The sequence below is a fragment of the Phoxinus phoxinus genome (assembly GCF_949152265.1).
Source record: "Phoxinus phoxinus genome assembly, chromosome: 2".
Classification (NCBI taxonomy): Eukaryota; Metazoa; Chordata; class Actinopteri; order Cypriniformes; family Leuciscidae; genus Phoxinus; species Phoxinus phoxinus.
Window position 1 is genome coordinate 51,342,246 of NC_136877.1, and position 17,462 is coordinate 51,359,707.

At 36.2% G+C, this 17,462-nt stretch overlaps 1 protein-coding gene across 6 annotated transcripts; it reads right to left on the reverse strand.

Annotated features, from left to right (window-relative positions):
- Positions 1-1,242: 1,242 nt before the first annotated feature.
- On the reverse strand, positions 1,243-17,203 carry LOC306993291 (uncharacterized protein). 6 transcript variants are annotated; one of them, XR_013796422.1, is made up of 5 exons: positions 8,350-8,735; positions 5,603-5,704; positions 5,012-5,054; positions 4,835-4,868; positions 1,698-3,032 (listed from the first exon to the last, which is right to left on the reverse strand). XR_013796422.1 is itself a non-coding variant. In XM_079602964.1 (4 exons), the coding sequence occupies exons 1-4, from the start codon at positions 16,962-16,964 to the stop codon at positions 2,435-2,437; spliced, it is 747 nt and encodes a 248-aa protein (XP_079459090.1). In that variant the 5' UTR covers positions 16,965-17,102; the 3' UTR covers positions 1,243-2,434. The 6 variants fall into 6 exon arrangements, 2 of the variants coding, with proteins under 2 accessions (XP_079459090.1, XP_079459091.1); XR_013796423.1 differs by having other exon boundaries at positions 5,603-5,692; positions 8,350-8,450; XM_079602964.1 differs by lacking the exons at positions 5,603-5,704; positions 8,350-8,735 and adding an exon at positions 16,893-17,102 and having other exon boundaries at positions 1,243-3,032.
- Between the last annotated feature and the right edge of the window lie 259 nt (positions 17,204-17,462).

The window sequence follows — 17,462 nt, forward strand, 5'->3', positions numbered from 1 at the left end:
TTTTGATATCAAGAATTCAGTTGTCACTAGTTGAAATGTCTATTCTTGATATCAACAATTGAATTGCTAGTAACAATGTTCATTTTTGATATCAATAATTCCATGTTCACTAGTGACAATGTTAATTTCTGATATCATGAATGTGATTGTTACTAGTAAGAAAGCCATTTTAGATATCTGAAATATTATTGATATCAGAAATACATTTTCAGATATCAAAAATGAAAAATGTTACTAGTAGTAATTCAATTGTTGATATCAAGAATAGACATTTCAACTAGTGAAAATTGAATTATTGATATCAGTAATTCACATTTTTACTAGTAACAATGTAATTATTGATATCAAAAATTATATTTCTACTAGTAAGAAATCAATTATTGATATCAACAATTGATTTTGAATCGCAGCCTATGGTGACATTTCACTAGTGAAAATATAATTACAGATATCAACAATTCAATTGTTGATATGAACAATTACATTTTTGATATCAACAATTACAATTTTGATATCAAGAATTCAATTGTTGATATCAACAATTAAATTGTTGATATCAACAATTACATTTTTGATATCAAAAAATGTAATTGTTGATATCAAAAATGTAATTGTTGATATCAACAATTCATATCCTGGAAATGAATAAAAGCTAAAACGGCTTGCCATATAGAAATAGGAATACTTGCTTTCAGAGGTAATAGCAAAACCTGCCAAGTGGATCATTTTATTGTGAGATTACAACCCCTTCACACACAGGTAATAAACAATTGATTCATTTTAGTAGAAAAACTTCATACAGCACCTTTAAACTAGGTTTAAAGTTTAAAGAGAAGCGGGAACGATGCATAGACAGCTTGACTTCTTGCAGCTCTGTTTGTCGCTCTGTACGCTCCTGTACAGCTCCCTGTCATTTTTCCTGTGTTTTGTCACCTCGTTTTGAATATGATTATGATACTTTCCCTTTATACTCCCTTGTGCTCTGCCCATGTTGGCGTGTTTTGAGGATACCTAATGTGCTCTGCCTACGACGCCGTGTTTTGAGGATATACCAAGAGTAATGAGGACAGTTAATATGTCACGTGACTTACACAAAGCAACACCTAGGAAACTCAATGTTTCGATACATCAGGGAAGCAAGTGAATGCCACCTTTGTATGTTATGTTTTGATTAGTTAGAGTAGTGAGGGCGCTTCACGCTGAAGAAGTATGTCTTTACTTTTCTTTTTGTTTATTAGTTAGATTAGAGGTTTGGAATTAGTTAGATTGAGTTTTGTTTTTGTTCTTTTCTTTCATTTGGCTTCACTACGTCCTATACTCTCTGGGTTATTTATTTATTTGTTATCTCTCGATACGAGCGATTGTTTTTCTTTCATTGTTTAAATCCACCACAACAAGCATTATTATTATTATTATTACTCATCATTTTGTATTATACTTCCCTTATGTATAATAAATTACTTTTTTTCTTTCACATATATTCGCTATGTGTTGTCTCTTGCCACCTTAATTACGCCACCTTTTGATCACAACCTCAATGTTACTCTTTGTTGACTTAATGTCATGAGGGTTCGTAACAACATGATATGAATTTTGATTTTAGGTGAAACAGTCCAATACAAGTCACTTAATAATGAAAGAATGAAAAAGACCTGAAGCATATTAATAAACCAACCCGCGCAGTTACAAGACTGAATATATTGCAAACAAAAATGTGTTTATTTTAGCTTAATTTACTTCAGATACCTTCCTATGCTGACTAATAAAAGATCACACAATTTGGTGAATATGTTGGTGCGATCAGATGTACATTTATTTTGTAATCGATATCTGCATCATTTGGGAAAGCATTTTTATATATTAAACAGTAACACATACAACAAAGGGGCAATTCAAATGAATGCCTGAATAATTTTACAAGCAATAAACAGAATCTAAACTCCAGAACAAGTGGTTCATTTACAAGACAAATATAGTTCCACCAATGTCATAAAAACAAGAAGAAAGGTTTGATTGAACATGCAAACAGTTGCTCATCAAAAAATAAAATAAAATCTTTCAAAAACCTTTATGACAACTAGAGTAATTTAATCAAATATTACAAAGTCAATGTAAAAAAAAACAGTTAATTTGACCTCATTTTTGTCACTATTTTCTGATAAAAGAAAACCTCTGCTGTAATGTGAGAGTTTCTAGCCCTGAAATCATCAGATCTACAGTAGAAAAGAATATGTAAACTTCTATAATTCAGAATTCACTGCTTTCAAAGACTGAACACTTTCTGCAATATTTTATACATCATTAAATGCACAAGTTTGAAAAGATGTCAGTTTAGAGTGCTCTGCTTTTACTGTATTATTGATAATAATACCAGATGATGATAATACCAGACAGTTCAGTTCAATCATTTCTAAACAGATTTTCAACTAATTTGTTAATTTTTTTTGGTATGTTTAATCTCATTCAGGGTCTTCTGAAATTGAGCAGCTGTTTTACTCATCAGAGGAATCCATGTCAAAGTTTTTGATTTGATTGTTTCTGCATTTCTCTCGTTTCTTACGTTGATACTGTAATCATCAAGAGCTGGTAATAGAGTTGGGGTTGTGACTTTCAGTTGCTCATGCAGTTTGACAGCTTTGACAATTCTCTCCATGTTCACGGATCTCATTATATTTAGTATTTCCTCATCTTGAACAGAATACAGCTGAAGCTCTTTTATGGTATTGTAAATTACTGTCAGATGACAAACCATTGTTGTAATGTTAGATTCTGCACTTTTGACTCCAGCAGCAGCTTTTTTAGCAATAAGAGCAAAAGAACCACCTAATGTGAACTGAGCCGAATCTAAACACAGTACGGCTGCGATTCTTTCTGCTGATTCTCCCAAACGTCCCACTGTAGTTTTCTCAAGTTCACCAGTGATGTAATGCATCTTCTTTATTTCACCAGTGATAGTTTGAAGATTTCTTTTCAATTCTGAGTTCAGCTCCTTATTGCTGTGTCTCAATTTGTCACAAAGATCTTCAATGATCCTGAAATATCAAAAAAAAATGTTCATAAGTAGACAGCACTGGATATTTGTTTTGTCTGTTTTACGGTTTAACAGCCAAAGGGCACATATTCTATACACAATATGCAAATTGTAATTGTCATGCTGTACTTTTGCACTAACAAACAAACTACAGCTAGTTCAAAACGCAGCAGCTCGAGTTCTTACTAGAACCAGGAAGTATGACCATATTAGCCCTGTTCTGTCAACACTGCATTGGCTGCCTATTAAACATCGTATAAATTTTAAAATATTGCTGATCACTTACAAAGCACTAAATGGTTTAGCTCCGCAGTACTTGAGCGAGCTCTTAACGCATTATAGTCCTTCACGTCTACTGCGATCTCAAAATTCCGGCCAGTTAATAATACCTAGAATATCAAAATCGACTGCTGGCGGTAGATCCTTTTCCTACTTAGCACCAAAACTTTGGAACAGTCTTCCTAACATTGTCCGGGAAGCAGACACACTCTGTCAGTTCAAATCTAGACTAAAAACACATCTCTTCGGCCTAGCATACACATAACACATTATAGACTTCTATAATTAGGCTGCATAGTTTAGAACAGCCGGGACCGGGAACACTTCCCGTAATCCTGATGTACTTGGTACATCATAAGAAGGATGGCGTCTACGCTAATATTAGTCTCTCTGTCTATCCCGAGGTTTACCGCTGTCCACCGGAACCAGGCCGTATCCAGATCTGATGAAGGACCAGCGCCAGGACACGACGACGACGCCGCTGACCTGAAGTGTCAACCAGTCTCTCCTCCTCTCCACTCCGACTTCAACCAACCGGAACTGGACAAATACTCTGATTCATTCTGAACTTCATACACTGTTCACTCATTGGCCAGAGGAGAACTGGCCCCCGACTGAGCCTGGGTTCTCCCAAGGTTTTTTTCTCCATTCTGTCACCTGATGGAGTTTTGGTTCCTTGCCGCTGTTGCCTTACCTTCTGGCTTGCTTAGTTGGGGACATTTAATATTCAACAATATTATAGATCTGCCTTAAAGGTGGACGATGATGAAATTATTTTTTTGTATTTTCATGTTATCACTGTGAAGCTGCTTTGATACAATCTGTATTGTAAAAAGCGCTATATAAATAAAGATGACTTGACTTGACTTGACTATAGCACACTAACAACAACACTATAAACTTCACAATAAAATCTCTTTGTTAACATTAGTTAATTCATTGTGTAATAGATTCTGTGTTGTAGTTTTTATTCTTCTCTTGATAACTTCTCTCCGTCTCAGATGTTCATCATTGCTAACGTTACACCAGTGTCCTTTACTGGCAGAACCTGCGCTAGTTCCACTCACTCAACTAATCATGTGTTCATCACTGTTCATACTTGGGGTGTTGAATAAAATATTTAAAAAATGCACAAGCAAAAATTATAATAAAAACAGTCGGCTTAAAGTATCTACAAGTATTATATTATTATCTCATATGTTAATTCATATATAGAGTTGTGTGTGTGTAAATGAAATGTGAACACAGTCATGTTCTGTTGTGGTTTAAGGATCTGCTGAATACTGTATAAGTTACACTGTCCATATAAACTTCCCTCGTACACTTCACCAGTAACTTTTCATTTTAAAAATGTTGAAATTACCTAAGAATAATAAAATGCTGTAATAATAGTTCATGTTAACTAATGTAGTTAATTAATGTTAACAAATGAAGCCTTGTATATGATGTACTCATATGGATAATAGTCAGTTGATTATACAGTTAATAAAGATAAAGTCAAAGCTTTGAAGAAGAAACACTTACTCCTGATAGATCGTGTCTGCTGGATTCTCTTCTCCTGTATCAGACATTAAGCATTTTCACAGATTACTCAAATAATCATTCATAACTAACAATATAGTGCTGTGATAGAAGTATTGTAGTATCCTTGAGTAACCACTAGTTGTTGTGTTTGTATTACAAATGTGTGTGTGTTCTGACCTGAAGACCACGATGATCCCATGTCTGTCTGTTGTTGTAACCACTGTAAACAGAAGTAAAGTGATAAACACAACTCAATGTATGTAAAATCTGATTTATAGTGAAGATACTACAAGTATGTAATGACTGTGTGTGTGTGTGTGTGTGTGTGTGTGTGTGTGTGTGTGTGTGTGTGTGTGTGTGTGTGTGTGTTGTAGTTGAATGTCACATTCTTTGTTCTGTATTCCTGCAAGTATGTATTCCTATAAAATATTTTCACTGCTTGTACATTTGTGTCAGTGACGACGCTATCTCACGACCAATTCATACGAGTGAGTACGAGGCGGCTAATTCATACGATTAGATAACTCGTAAAATATGTAAGATTTAGCAAAGATGTGTACGAGTGAGGTTGTAGGAATTATCCACCTCGTAAAATTCATACCAATTGCTGTGAGATCAGGTCGGTCAATGACGTGACAATAAAGTAAAGGAAAACTCATCAATGATAGAACATTTAAGAATTTCAATTGAATTATTCCATGATGCAAAGATATAAAACTGCTAGAGTAAACCATGGCTCATAAAGTGCTAAAGTAAAGTTAGACTCACGCTGGACTGAAGGATGATGTCAAACACTGTGATCAGAGACACTGCTTGACAAGGTCACCAGTCTGTGTGTGTGTGTGTGTGTGTTCAGATCTGTCAAACACACTGAGAAAAATCACCATGAGAAAAACATCTACAATTCAAAAGTTATCAATCTTTATTTTACCGGCTGAAGCAACAAGAAGTGACAAGCAATGTTACACCTACTGTACATGAGCCAATGAGCTTCATCACACATCATCTCCTACTGTACACGAGCCAATGAGCTTCATCACACATCATCTCCTACTGTACATTAGCCAATGAGCTTCATCACACATCATCTCCTACTGTTCATGAGCCAATGAGCTTCATCACACATCATCTCCTACTGTACATTAGCCAATGAGCTTCATCACACATCATCTCCTACTGTTCATGAGACAATGAGCTTCATCACACATCATCACCTACTGTACACGAGCCAATGAGCTTCATCACACATCATCACCTACTGTACATGAGCCAATGAGCTTCATCACACATAATCTCCTACTGTACACGAGCCAATGAGCTTCATCACACATCATCTCCTACTGTACATGAGCCAATGAGCTTCAACACACATCATCTCCTACTGTACATGAGCCAATGAGCTTCATCACACATCATCTCCTACTGTACATGAGCCAATGAGCTTCATCACACATCATCTCCTACTGTACATGAGCCAATGAGCTTCATCACACATCATCTCCTACTGTACACGAGCCAATGAGCTTCATCACACATCATCTCCTACTGTACACGAGCCAATGAGCTTCATCACACATCATCTCCTACTGTACATGAGCCAATGAGCTTCAACACACATCATCTCCTACTGTACATGAGCCAATGAGCTTCATCACACATCATCTCCTACTGTACATGAGCCAATGAGCTTCATCACACATAATCTCCTACTGTACACGAGCCAATGAGCTTCATCACACATCATCTCCTACTGTACATGAGCCAATGAGCTTCATCACACATCATCTCCTACTGTACATGAGCCAATGAGCTTCATCACACATCATCTCCTACTGTACACGAGCCAATGAGCTTCATCACACATCATCTCCTACTGTTCATGAGCCAATGAGCTTCATCACACATCATCACCTACTGTACACGAGCCAATGAGCTTCATCACACATCATCACCTACTGTACATGAGCCAATGAGCTTCATCACACATAATCTCCTACTGTACACGAGCCAATGAGCTTCATCACACATCATCTCCTACTGTACATGAGCCAATGAGCTTCAACACACATCATCTCCTACTGTACATGAGCCAATGAGCTTCATCACACATCATCTCCTACTGTACATGAGCCAATGAGCTTCATCACACATAATCTCCTACTGTACATGAGCCAATGAGCTTCATCACACATCATCTCCTACTGTACATGAGCCAATGAGCTACATCACACATCATCTCCTACTGTACATGAGCCAATGAGCTACATCACACATCATCTCCTACTGTACATGAGCCAATGAGCTACATCACACATCATCTCCTACTGTACATGAGCCAATGAGCTTCATCACACATCATCTCCTACTGTACATGAGCCTATGAGCTTCATCACACATCATCACCTACTGTACACGAGCCAATGAGCTACATCACACATCATCTCCTACTGTACATGAGCCAATGAGCTTCATCACACATCATCTCCTACTGTACATGAGCAAATGAGCTTCATCACACATCATATCCTACTGTACATGAGCCAATGAGCTTCAACACACATCATCTCCTACTGTACATGAGCCAATGAGCTTCATCACACATCATCTCCTACTGTACATGAGCCAATGAGCTTCATCACACATCATCTCCTACTGTACATGAGCCTATGAGCTTCATCACACATCATCACCTACTGTACACGAGCCAATGAGCTACATCACACATCATCTCCTACTGTACATGAGCCAATGAGCTTCATCACACATCATCTCCTACTGTACACGAGCCAATGAGCTACATCACACATCATCTCCTACTGTACATGAGCCAATGAGCTTCATCACACATCATCTCCTACTGTACACGAGCCAATGAGCTACATCACACATCATCTCCTACTGTACACGAGCCAATGAGCTTCATCACACATCATCTCCTACTGTACATGAGCCAATGAGCTTCATCACACATCATCTCCTACTGTACATGAGCCAATGAGCTTCATCACACATCATCTCCTACTGTACATGAGCCAATGAGCTACATCACACATCATCTCCTACTGTACACGAGCCAATGAGCTTCATCACACATCATCTCCTACTGTACACGAGCCAATGAGCTTCATCACACATCATCACCTACTGTACATGAGAGTGAAACCATCCCTACACCCGAAGAGCACGAGATACTGTTTAAAACCACACACTGTCTGTACGCTTTCAAAATCATTCATCAGTGTCTGATTCGTCCAACTCGTCTGTTTTTTTTAAAAGATCCTATTAGTTTATCTTTTTGAATTAAAAATCGAAATAATCAATTAACTAAATTAATTCATGCAGAACAATTTGTGAGATTTATTAAATTGATAATTAATTTGTCAGTTTTATTGAAGTCGCATCATTTCTAAAAACTACACTAGTGAAATAGATAAACAACTTAATATAATCATCTGTGAGTAATAAGAATATAATCATTTTGCTATAAATAAAGAAGTATGAATATTGCTGCCCACCTGGAGTGAGGGAAGAGCGTCTGAAGAGAGATTCAGTCCGACTGAAATACTGCTCATATTTATATGCTCCGTTTCTTTCCCCAAGAGTTTCGTTTCAATATGAGTTTACAAGGAACAACAGATTTAGGCCTACACATCACTATTGCAAAACTATCCGGTTCCCCTTTTGCCTTCGGGTGGTTGAAACTGTTTATCTTCTCTTTCACTTCATGCCAAGTTTTCCGAGAAAAACTGCTTTTCCAGTAAACTCCTTCAGTGTGTCCTGATTGATTGGTGTCCTGAGGCTTATAGGGTTAGTGTTGGGAATAAGATTAGTTCAATACTGCGCCTTCTACAGTCACATAATTCAGTTTACAGTAACAACGGCACTTAGTCTTCTGTCTTCTTCAGGCTAAAAGGTAGAGTATAATACAGACTGCTTTGTTTAACAATCTTTGACAGATCTGTATTAACACTAGCAGCTGTTCTTCCACATTATCACTGTCTTCTTACTCTACTCTCACAGCCTACACACATACACATACACATTCACATACATGTACACATACACATACATGGACTATATGTGATATATTTTATATATGATTCTCTGGAAAGGGGATTTTTCTTGCACTGTATGCCAAGTTTTACAAGAAACAACATGCACAGCAGAGACCAACGTGATCCACAGCTAAACAAGCACAGCTGTCAACAGCTAAACAGAGAGAGAGTGTGTGTGTGTGTGTGTGTGTGTTTGTGTGTGTGTGTGTGTGTGTGTGTGTGTGTGTGTGTGTGTGAGTGTGAGTGAGTGAGTGTGTGTGTGTGTGTGTGTGTGTGTGTGTGTGTGTGTGTGTGTGTGTGTGTGTGTGTGTGTGTGTGTGTGTGTGTGTGTGTGAGTGTGAGAGTGTGAGTGAGTGAGTGTGTGTGTTTGTGTGTGTGTCATACAGTAGTTAGGCGGCTGAAACAGTCTTTAATCTATTAAATAATCTTTAGTAGCAGATTCAAACAAGGAAACACACAGGAGACAACTTTAACAAAAACGTTAAACACTTTTTTATTATTATTATTTATTCATTCTCGAGGGACAGGTCAATTAGATAAATCACTGAAACTCATAGGAAAACTGGGTCAATGGAGAAACAGGCAAACAGAATCTGAACACACTAAAAACTAATTATTAACAGAACATAACTCTGACAGTATGAGCCAGCTGTCTCCATTTCGAATGAGTTGTTGAGAAAACAGAAGAACTAGAAGAAGTAAAGGGGACTTCAGCATCACAATATGGAAGTTATGCAAGTTTTTGGGATATCATTCACTGTAAGGAAAATCCCCTGCTCTCAGATGATAACCTAAAGTTGGCATTTGTCCCTAATGACTTCTCGTAAATGGGTGTTCACTAACATTCCAGCTTTGATTCGCTCCGCACTTCACACCGTTCAACTTGCTCTTTTATGCAAACTTAATGACCTGAGATGTGTTTGCTCTGCCAGACACTGGTCATTGTGAGTTAAGGTAATGATAATAATAATGATAATAATACAATAAAATAAAATAAATAACATGATAGGCTACTGTAGTGCAAAAACTTGAAAGGGAGAGCTGATATTATTATGGGGTGTAGAGTAGTTGTGCTTTCTGATTACTTCCATCCCAGGATTTCCACTTGGTATCTCACATGAGTTGTTTGAAAGTGTTGTTTCTGTGGTCTTAAAAAATAAATAAATGGTATCATCAACTGAAACATGTCAACTAACTGTCATTATAGTATTAGTAGAGTATTAGTAGACTGTCTGTTAAATATCTGATAACTCTTTATTGTGATGCTCCTCAACAGATATTCACTGACTATAAGTAACTTGGCAACTACATGTCAACTTATTCTAACCCTAACCCTACCAGTCTACTAATACTCTACTAATACTCTACTAATACTCTACTAATACCATACTAATACTATACTAATACTATACTCTACTACTCTACTAATACTCTACTAATACTCTACTAATACTCTAATAATACCCTACTAATACTATACTAATACTATACTCTACTAATACTCTACTAATACCCTACTCTACTAATTCTCTACTAATCTACTACTCTACTAATACTCTACAGCACTACTAATACTCTACTAATGCTCTACTAATACACTGCTAATACTCTACTAATACTCTACTCTACTAATACTACTCTACTAATACACTACTAATGCTCTACTCTAATAATGATCTCTAATTCTGAATTTTATTGACCTTGTTAAAATAATAACCATTTATCTGAGTCCCTGTGCTTATCGTAAGTAAATATTTTAATTGAGTTAACTTAGTTTTCTATCCAGTTATATGCATTAGTGTGTTTTTTTTATTTGTATTTAATGTAAATGTATTTTAAAGCTGTTGATATGAGATTAATAAGCATGTTTCATCACAGATGTTTAATGTCCAGCAGATGAAGCTCGAGAGCAGGAGAGACCACAGATAACAGAACGCTTCACAAACATTCTTCTGCTTATGGGAACATTAAAATGTCCAGTTTACTTAATATTAGTGGAATGTTTTTTTAGGGTTAGTATGATGTTCCTGAAACTTTCTTTAAACTTAATTTTTATTAATAACTCAACATTTCACACAGTAAATTCCTCTTTAAAAACGTTACTGATTAATATACTAATTAATGACATAATAATTTGAGTTTGATCTGTTTGATATAGTGAAAAAGTCCAATACAAGTCAGTTATTAAAGGAGAACTCCGGTCAATTTTAACATTGAGCTCAATTTTTAGTAAATTTGGAGTGCTGTCAATACAGAGAACAACGACAAAAATCGGTGTTGCCTACACCGTGTTATCTTATTTTTAAAATTTGCACCCTATTGACTTGAATGGGGCAAGTTTTAAACCTGCTTTTATCCTCTTATCATCCTTGATGTGTCATTACAAGTGCCCAGCCATGTGAGTGATTCTGTCACAGTGTCTGGTTTGTGTATCCCCGGGTATCCACTAGAGGTCCTCGTCCCCCACGGTGTCTGTCACATTATGAACTGCATTCCCCACAATCCTTGTCTGCACTAATCACTGTTCACTGCACTCAGCTGTTCCCCGTCATCATTGTTCCCAGCTGTTCCCTGTTTCATTGTTAGTTCTGTGTATATATATACCCTGTCTGTTTTAGTGTCTGTCACGGAGTCCTTGTATAATATCACACCACTTCCGAGTTCTGCTTTGTTGCCCGTTTTGTATTGTTTTATGTTTTTGGATTGCTTCTCTGGTTTTGACCCCTGCCTGGACTGTTAACGAGTACGGATAACCCTAATAAACTGCAAATGGATCTAACCCCTGCTTCCCGTGTGTGGTTCGTGACAGATTCCTTCAGAGTGAACACGAGTGAATCTGACTGCAGTAGATGTGAAAGATATGAATAAAAATGATGTTAATTCAGCCAGCGCAAATACCTGTATTTAGTTCCTGTTTTCGGTGGAAGTCCAAAGTAGTCGATTGTCGAGTTCACGCGCGTGATCATAGTAACTAAACCTATGCGCGTGAACTCGACAATCGACTACTTTGGACTTCAACTGAAAACAGGATGTAAATACAGGTATTTGCGCTGGCTGATATAACATCATTTTTATTCATATCTTTCACATCTACTGCAGTCAGATTCACTCGTGTTCACTCTGAAGGAATCACCTAACATGGCTGGGCACTTGTAATGACACATCAAGGATGATAAGACTAAGAACTGGTTAAGTTTAAAACTTGCCCCATTCAAGTCAATATTGTGTAAATTTTAAAAAGAGGATAACACAGTGTAGGCAACACCGATTTGTGTCGTTGTTCTCTGTATTGACAGCACTCCAAATTTACAAAAAATTGAGCTCAATGTTAAAATTGACCGGAGTTCTCCTTTAAAGGCATACTATGCAGTTTCCGTTTTTGTCAAACAGCGACCCCTAGAGTCACTGTTGAGTACTTGTTTTTAACGTTACTGTCGTAAATAGCACTCACGTTCTCATTTCTTAGACTCCTCCGACCACGCTTTCTTCGTCGAGTCTGCCATGAATCACGTCTGAAATGCGTGCTAGTGTCTTCCATAGAGGCTGCTTCATATGTTGTTGATGTAAGTGACGTCGTGCCGTAAAGCAAATCGTGATTCTCTCGAGATGTGGCGGGACTTGACAGAGCGCCACCTCTCAAACCTGCATTGCTGATTTTGCCCCCCCAGTCTTGCTATCGTGATGATTCGACATACTACGAGTTCGTTTACCATCAAAATGACTTTGAAGCTGTTATATTAAGGTACAAATCTTGCATAGAGTGCTTTTAAAGAACGAATAAAAAAAGACCAAAAGCATTTTTAGTAAACCAACCCTTACAACAAGAATAGTTACAAGATTGAATATATTGTAAACAACAATTTGTTTATTTTAGCTTCATGTCGCCTCTTAAAAGATTATTTGAAATATCTTCCTGTATGCTTATAAAAGATCACATAATGTGGTGAATATGTTGGTGTCACATTGTTAATGTGTTTTCTGTTGTTTATCATGGACTTTTAGTTTGTTTTCCATCTTCAGTGTTTTCATCATCTCTGTCGTCATTTTCATTAGTTCATTTTCGTCACCTGTTTAGTTAATTAGCCTTGTTAATCATCATCATCATCACCTGTCGTCACTCGTTGTCATCTGTGTATTTTCTGTCACATTGTTAATGTGTTTTCTGTTGTTTATCATGGACTTTTAGTTTGTTTTCCATCTTCAGTGTTTTCATCATCTCTGTCGTCATTTTCATTAGTTCATTTTCGTCACCTGTTTAGTTAATTAGCCTTGTTAATCATCATCATCATCACCTGTCGTCACTCGTTGTCATCTGTGTATTTATGTTCCTGTCTCTCACCCTTCAGTGGTCGGTGTTTGCTAATGCTTATGCTAATGCTTGTTTCTGTTTACGTTACGTTGTATGGAGAGTGTTACCCTTGCCTGTACCAGTTTTGTTTAAGTTTTATTATAGTAAAAGTTTGAACAAAACTGGTACAGGCAAGGGTAACACTCTCCATACAACGTAACGTAAACAGAAACAAGCATTAGCATAAGCATTAGCAAACACCGACCACTGAAGGGTGAGAGACAGGAACATAAATACACAGATGACAACGAGTGACGACAGGTGATGATGATGATGATTAACAAGGCTAATTAACTAAACAGGTGACGAAAATGAACTAATGAAAATGACGACAGAGATGATGAAAACACTGAAGATGGAAAACAAACTAAAAGTCCATGATAAACAACAGAAAACACATTAACAATGTGACAGTTGGTGAGATCAGATGTACATTTATTTTGTAATGGATATTTTGGTCTCTACATCTGCATCAGCTGGGAAAGCATGATTATTGTTTTTTTTTTTTTTTTTTTTTTACATTACATTACATTACAAAACTGTAACATATAGACGGGTTTCTGTGCAAAGTCATCACAGAGATGCGCGCACAACTAGGCGGCAGAAAGCAGCACTCTTTACAGCAATTCTAGCAGAAACAGAGATGACACGGAGCTGTTGTGCTGTAAACTACACTAACTGCCAAAAAGATGGATTCAAAATGTAAGAAATCAATACTTTTATTCATCAAGGATTAATTAAATTGATCAAAAGTTACAGTAAAGACACACCTGTTAGCGGTTTTGCCTCTTGAATGCGCGCGCATCCAGTATTGTTTCTATACAACAAAAAATGGCAAATAAAATGAATGCCTGAATAATTTCACAAGAAATAAACAGAATCTAAACTTCAGAACAAGTGATTCATTTACAAGACAAATAGAGTTTATCCAAGGTCATACAGAACCAGAAAAACAAGAACAAAAGTTTGATTAAACAACATCTTTCAAACACCTACAGTATATGACTAGAGTAATATAATCACATATTACAAAATCAATGTAAAAAAGAAAGAAAGTAAATTTGACCTCATTTTCGTCACTATTTTCTGATAAGAGAAAACCTCTGCTGTAATGTGAGAGTTTCTAGCCCTGAAATCATCAGATCTACAGTAGAAAATCCCAGAATATGTAAACTTCTATAATTCAGAATTCACTGCTTTCAAAGACTGAACACTTTCTGCAAGATTTTATACATCATTAAATGCACACGTTTGTAAAGATGTCAGTTTAGTGTGCTCTGCTTTTACTGTATTATTATTAATAATAGCAGATGATGATAATACCAGACAGATCGGTTTAATCATTTCTAAACAGATTTTAAATTAATTTGTCAACATATTCTTTGGCACTTTTAATTTCATTCACAATCTTCTGAAATTGTTTAGCCGTTTCTCTCATCCGACGAATCAAAGTTTCTGATTCTGCTTTTGTCTCATTTTGTCCTGTGATTTTGTAATGATCAAGATCTTGTAATAGAGTATCCTTTGTGCCGTTTAGTTGCTCGTGCAGTTCCAGAGTTTTGCCAACTTTCTCCATTTTCGCGGATCTCAAACTTCTCAGCATTTCCTTATTGTGATCAGAATCCTCCTTCATCTGCTGAAGCTCTTTTATGGTGTTGTAAATTGTTCTCAGATGTTGAATCATTGGTTTGGTCAAACCCAAATCCAGTACGGCTGCGATTCTGTTTCCTGATCTCATCAAAGTTTCCACTGTAGTTTTCTCAAGTTCATCAGTGATGTCGTTCAGCTTCTTTATTTGACCCGTGAGAGTTTGATGATTTTTGTCAAATCCTGAGTTCAGTTCCTCAATGCTTTGTTTCAATTCGTTTACAAGTTTCCTGAAAAAAAAAAAAAAAACATAAGTAGACAGCACTAGAACTATGTTTTGTCTATTTTATGGTAAAAACAGCCAAATGACACTAAAAAATGCTGAGTTGTTTTAACCCAATTTTGGGTCAAATATGGACAAACCCAGCCATTGGGTTACATTTTTTTATTGCATTTTTGATCCAACGTTTGGGTTTGTCCATATTTGATCCAAAATTGGGTTAAAACAACCCAGCATTTTTTAGAGTGCATATTCTATTAACATTATGCAAATTGTAATTGTCATGCTGGACTTTTGCACTATAGCACACTAACAACAACACTATAAACTTCACAATAAAAGCTCTTTGTTAACATTAGTTAATTCATTGTAGATTCTGTGTTGTAGTTTTTATCCTTCTCTTGATAACTTCTCTCCGTCTCAGATGTTCATCATTGCTAACGTTACACCAGTGTCCTTCACTGGCAGAACCTGCGCTAGTTCCACTCACTCAACTAATCATGTGTTCATCACTGTTCATACTTGGGGTGTTGAATAAAATATTATAAAAATGATGATAATAATAGAATGATCTATGTAAAAACAGTCGGCTTAAAGTATCTAAGTATTATATGATTATCTAATAAGTTAATTCATTTATAGAGTTGTGTGTGTGTGTGTGTGTGTGTGTGTGTGTGTGTAAATGAAATGTGAACACAGTCATGTTCTGTTGTGGTTTAAGGATCTGCTGAATAAGTTGATCCTCTAATAAATAAATGTTCATAAATAAATACAGTATAAGTTACACTGTACATATAAACTTCCCTCGTACACTTCACCAGTAATTTTTTATTATTATTCTTTTTTAATTAACCACGATTAATACAATGCTGTAATAATAGTTCATGTTAACTAATGTAGTTAATTATTGTTAACAAATGAAACATGTACTCATATTGACAATAATCAGTTGATTATAAAGTTAATAAAGATAAAGTCAAAGCTTTGAAGAAGAAACACTTACTGCTGAGACATCTCGTCTGCTGGATCCTCTTCTCCTGTATCAGACATTAAGCATTTTCACAGATTACTCATGATCATTCATAACTAACAATATATATAGTTCTGCAATAGAAGTATGTAATAATAATTTATTGTAGTTGAATGTCACTTTTTTTGTTCTGCATTGGATCTATGCACATAATATTTCCATTGCTTGTACAGTTGTGTCAATGACGTGACAATAAATTAAAGGAAATCTCATCAATGTTAGAACTATTTCAAATGAATTAATCTGTTGCAAAGATAAAAAAAGTAAACCATGGCTCATAAATTGCTAAAGTAAAGTTAGACTCACGCTGGACTGAAGATGATGTCAAACACTGTGATCAGAGACACTGCTTGATAAGGTCACCAGTCTGTGTGTGTGTGTGTGTGTGTGTGTGTGTGTGTGTGTGTGTGTGTGTGTGTGTGTGTGTTCAGATCTGTCAAACACACTGAGAAAAATCACCATGAGAAAAACATCTACAAATCAAAAGTTAATTAAACCCACACACTGACTGTACAGTTTCAAAACCATTCATCAGTTTTCTTTCCAAATCACAAATTTATTTATTTATTTTAATTAAAATGTTTATTTTGAACTAATCAATGAACTAAATGAATTCATGCACAATATTTATTGAAGTTGCATCATTTCTATAAAACTACACAAGTGAAGTAAACAACTAAAATATATAATCATCTGTGAGTAATAGGAATATAATCATAATTTGCTGTACATAAAGAATTATGAATATTGCTGCTCACCTGGAGTGAGTGAAGAGCGTCTGAAGAGAGATTCAGTCCGACTGAAATACTGATCATACTTATATGATCCATTTACTTTCACTTACTTTCACATCTCTATAATGTTACTCTTGCGAAACTATCCGGTTCTTCTTTTGCCTTCGGGTGATTTTCTGGAAACTGTTTATTTTCACTTTCACTTCATGCCAAGTATTCCAGGAAAAACTGCTTTTCCAGCAAACTCCTTCAGTGTGTCCTGAAATATCCTGGTAGTTTCTCTTATTATACTGATGAATATCAGTGTGTCTGATCTGATCTGGTTTTGTTGTTGTTGCAAGTCAAGTCACGTCTTTATTTATATCGAGCTTTGAAAAAAGGTTTACAGTAATAACAGAAAATGAATGCAACAAATATTGTTTTGGCTGTACAGCAGATCTAGAATAAAGTCATTGTCCAGCTTAAGTACTTTTTTAGCGTTTTTGTCTGCGTTTTCAACTGAAAACAGAAAACTTTGAATGAGTTCTGGAGGTAGTCGCAGGAAGGTGCCCCATCCCAAACCTCAGGCGTTGCGGCGCTCCCGTTGGCAGGTCA

Bases quoted from the DNA above. Each gene is read 5' to 3' on its own strand.
- LOC306993291 (XM_079602964.1), bottom strand. From the start codon at position 16,964: ATGGATCATATAAGTATGATCAGTATTTCAGTCGGACTGAATCTCTCT. The intron at 4,869-5,011 runs GTCAGAACACAC...TGTCTGATACAG, and splicing joins GGGATCATCGTGGTCTTCAG to GAGAAGAGAATCCAGCAGAC. The intron at 3,033-4,834 runs GTAAGTGTTTCT...TTGATATTTCAG, and splicing joins GCAGACACGATCTATCAGGA to GATCATTGAAGATCTTTGTG.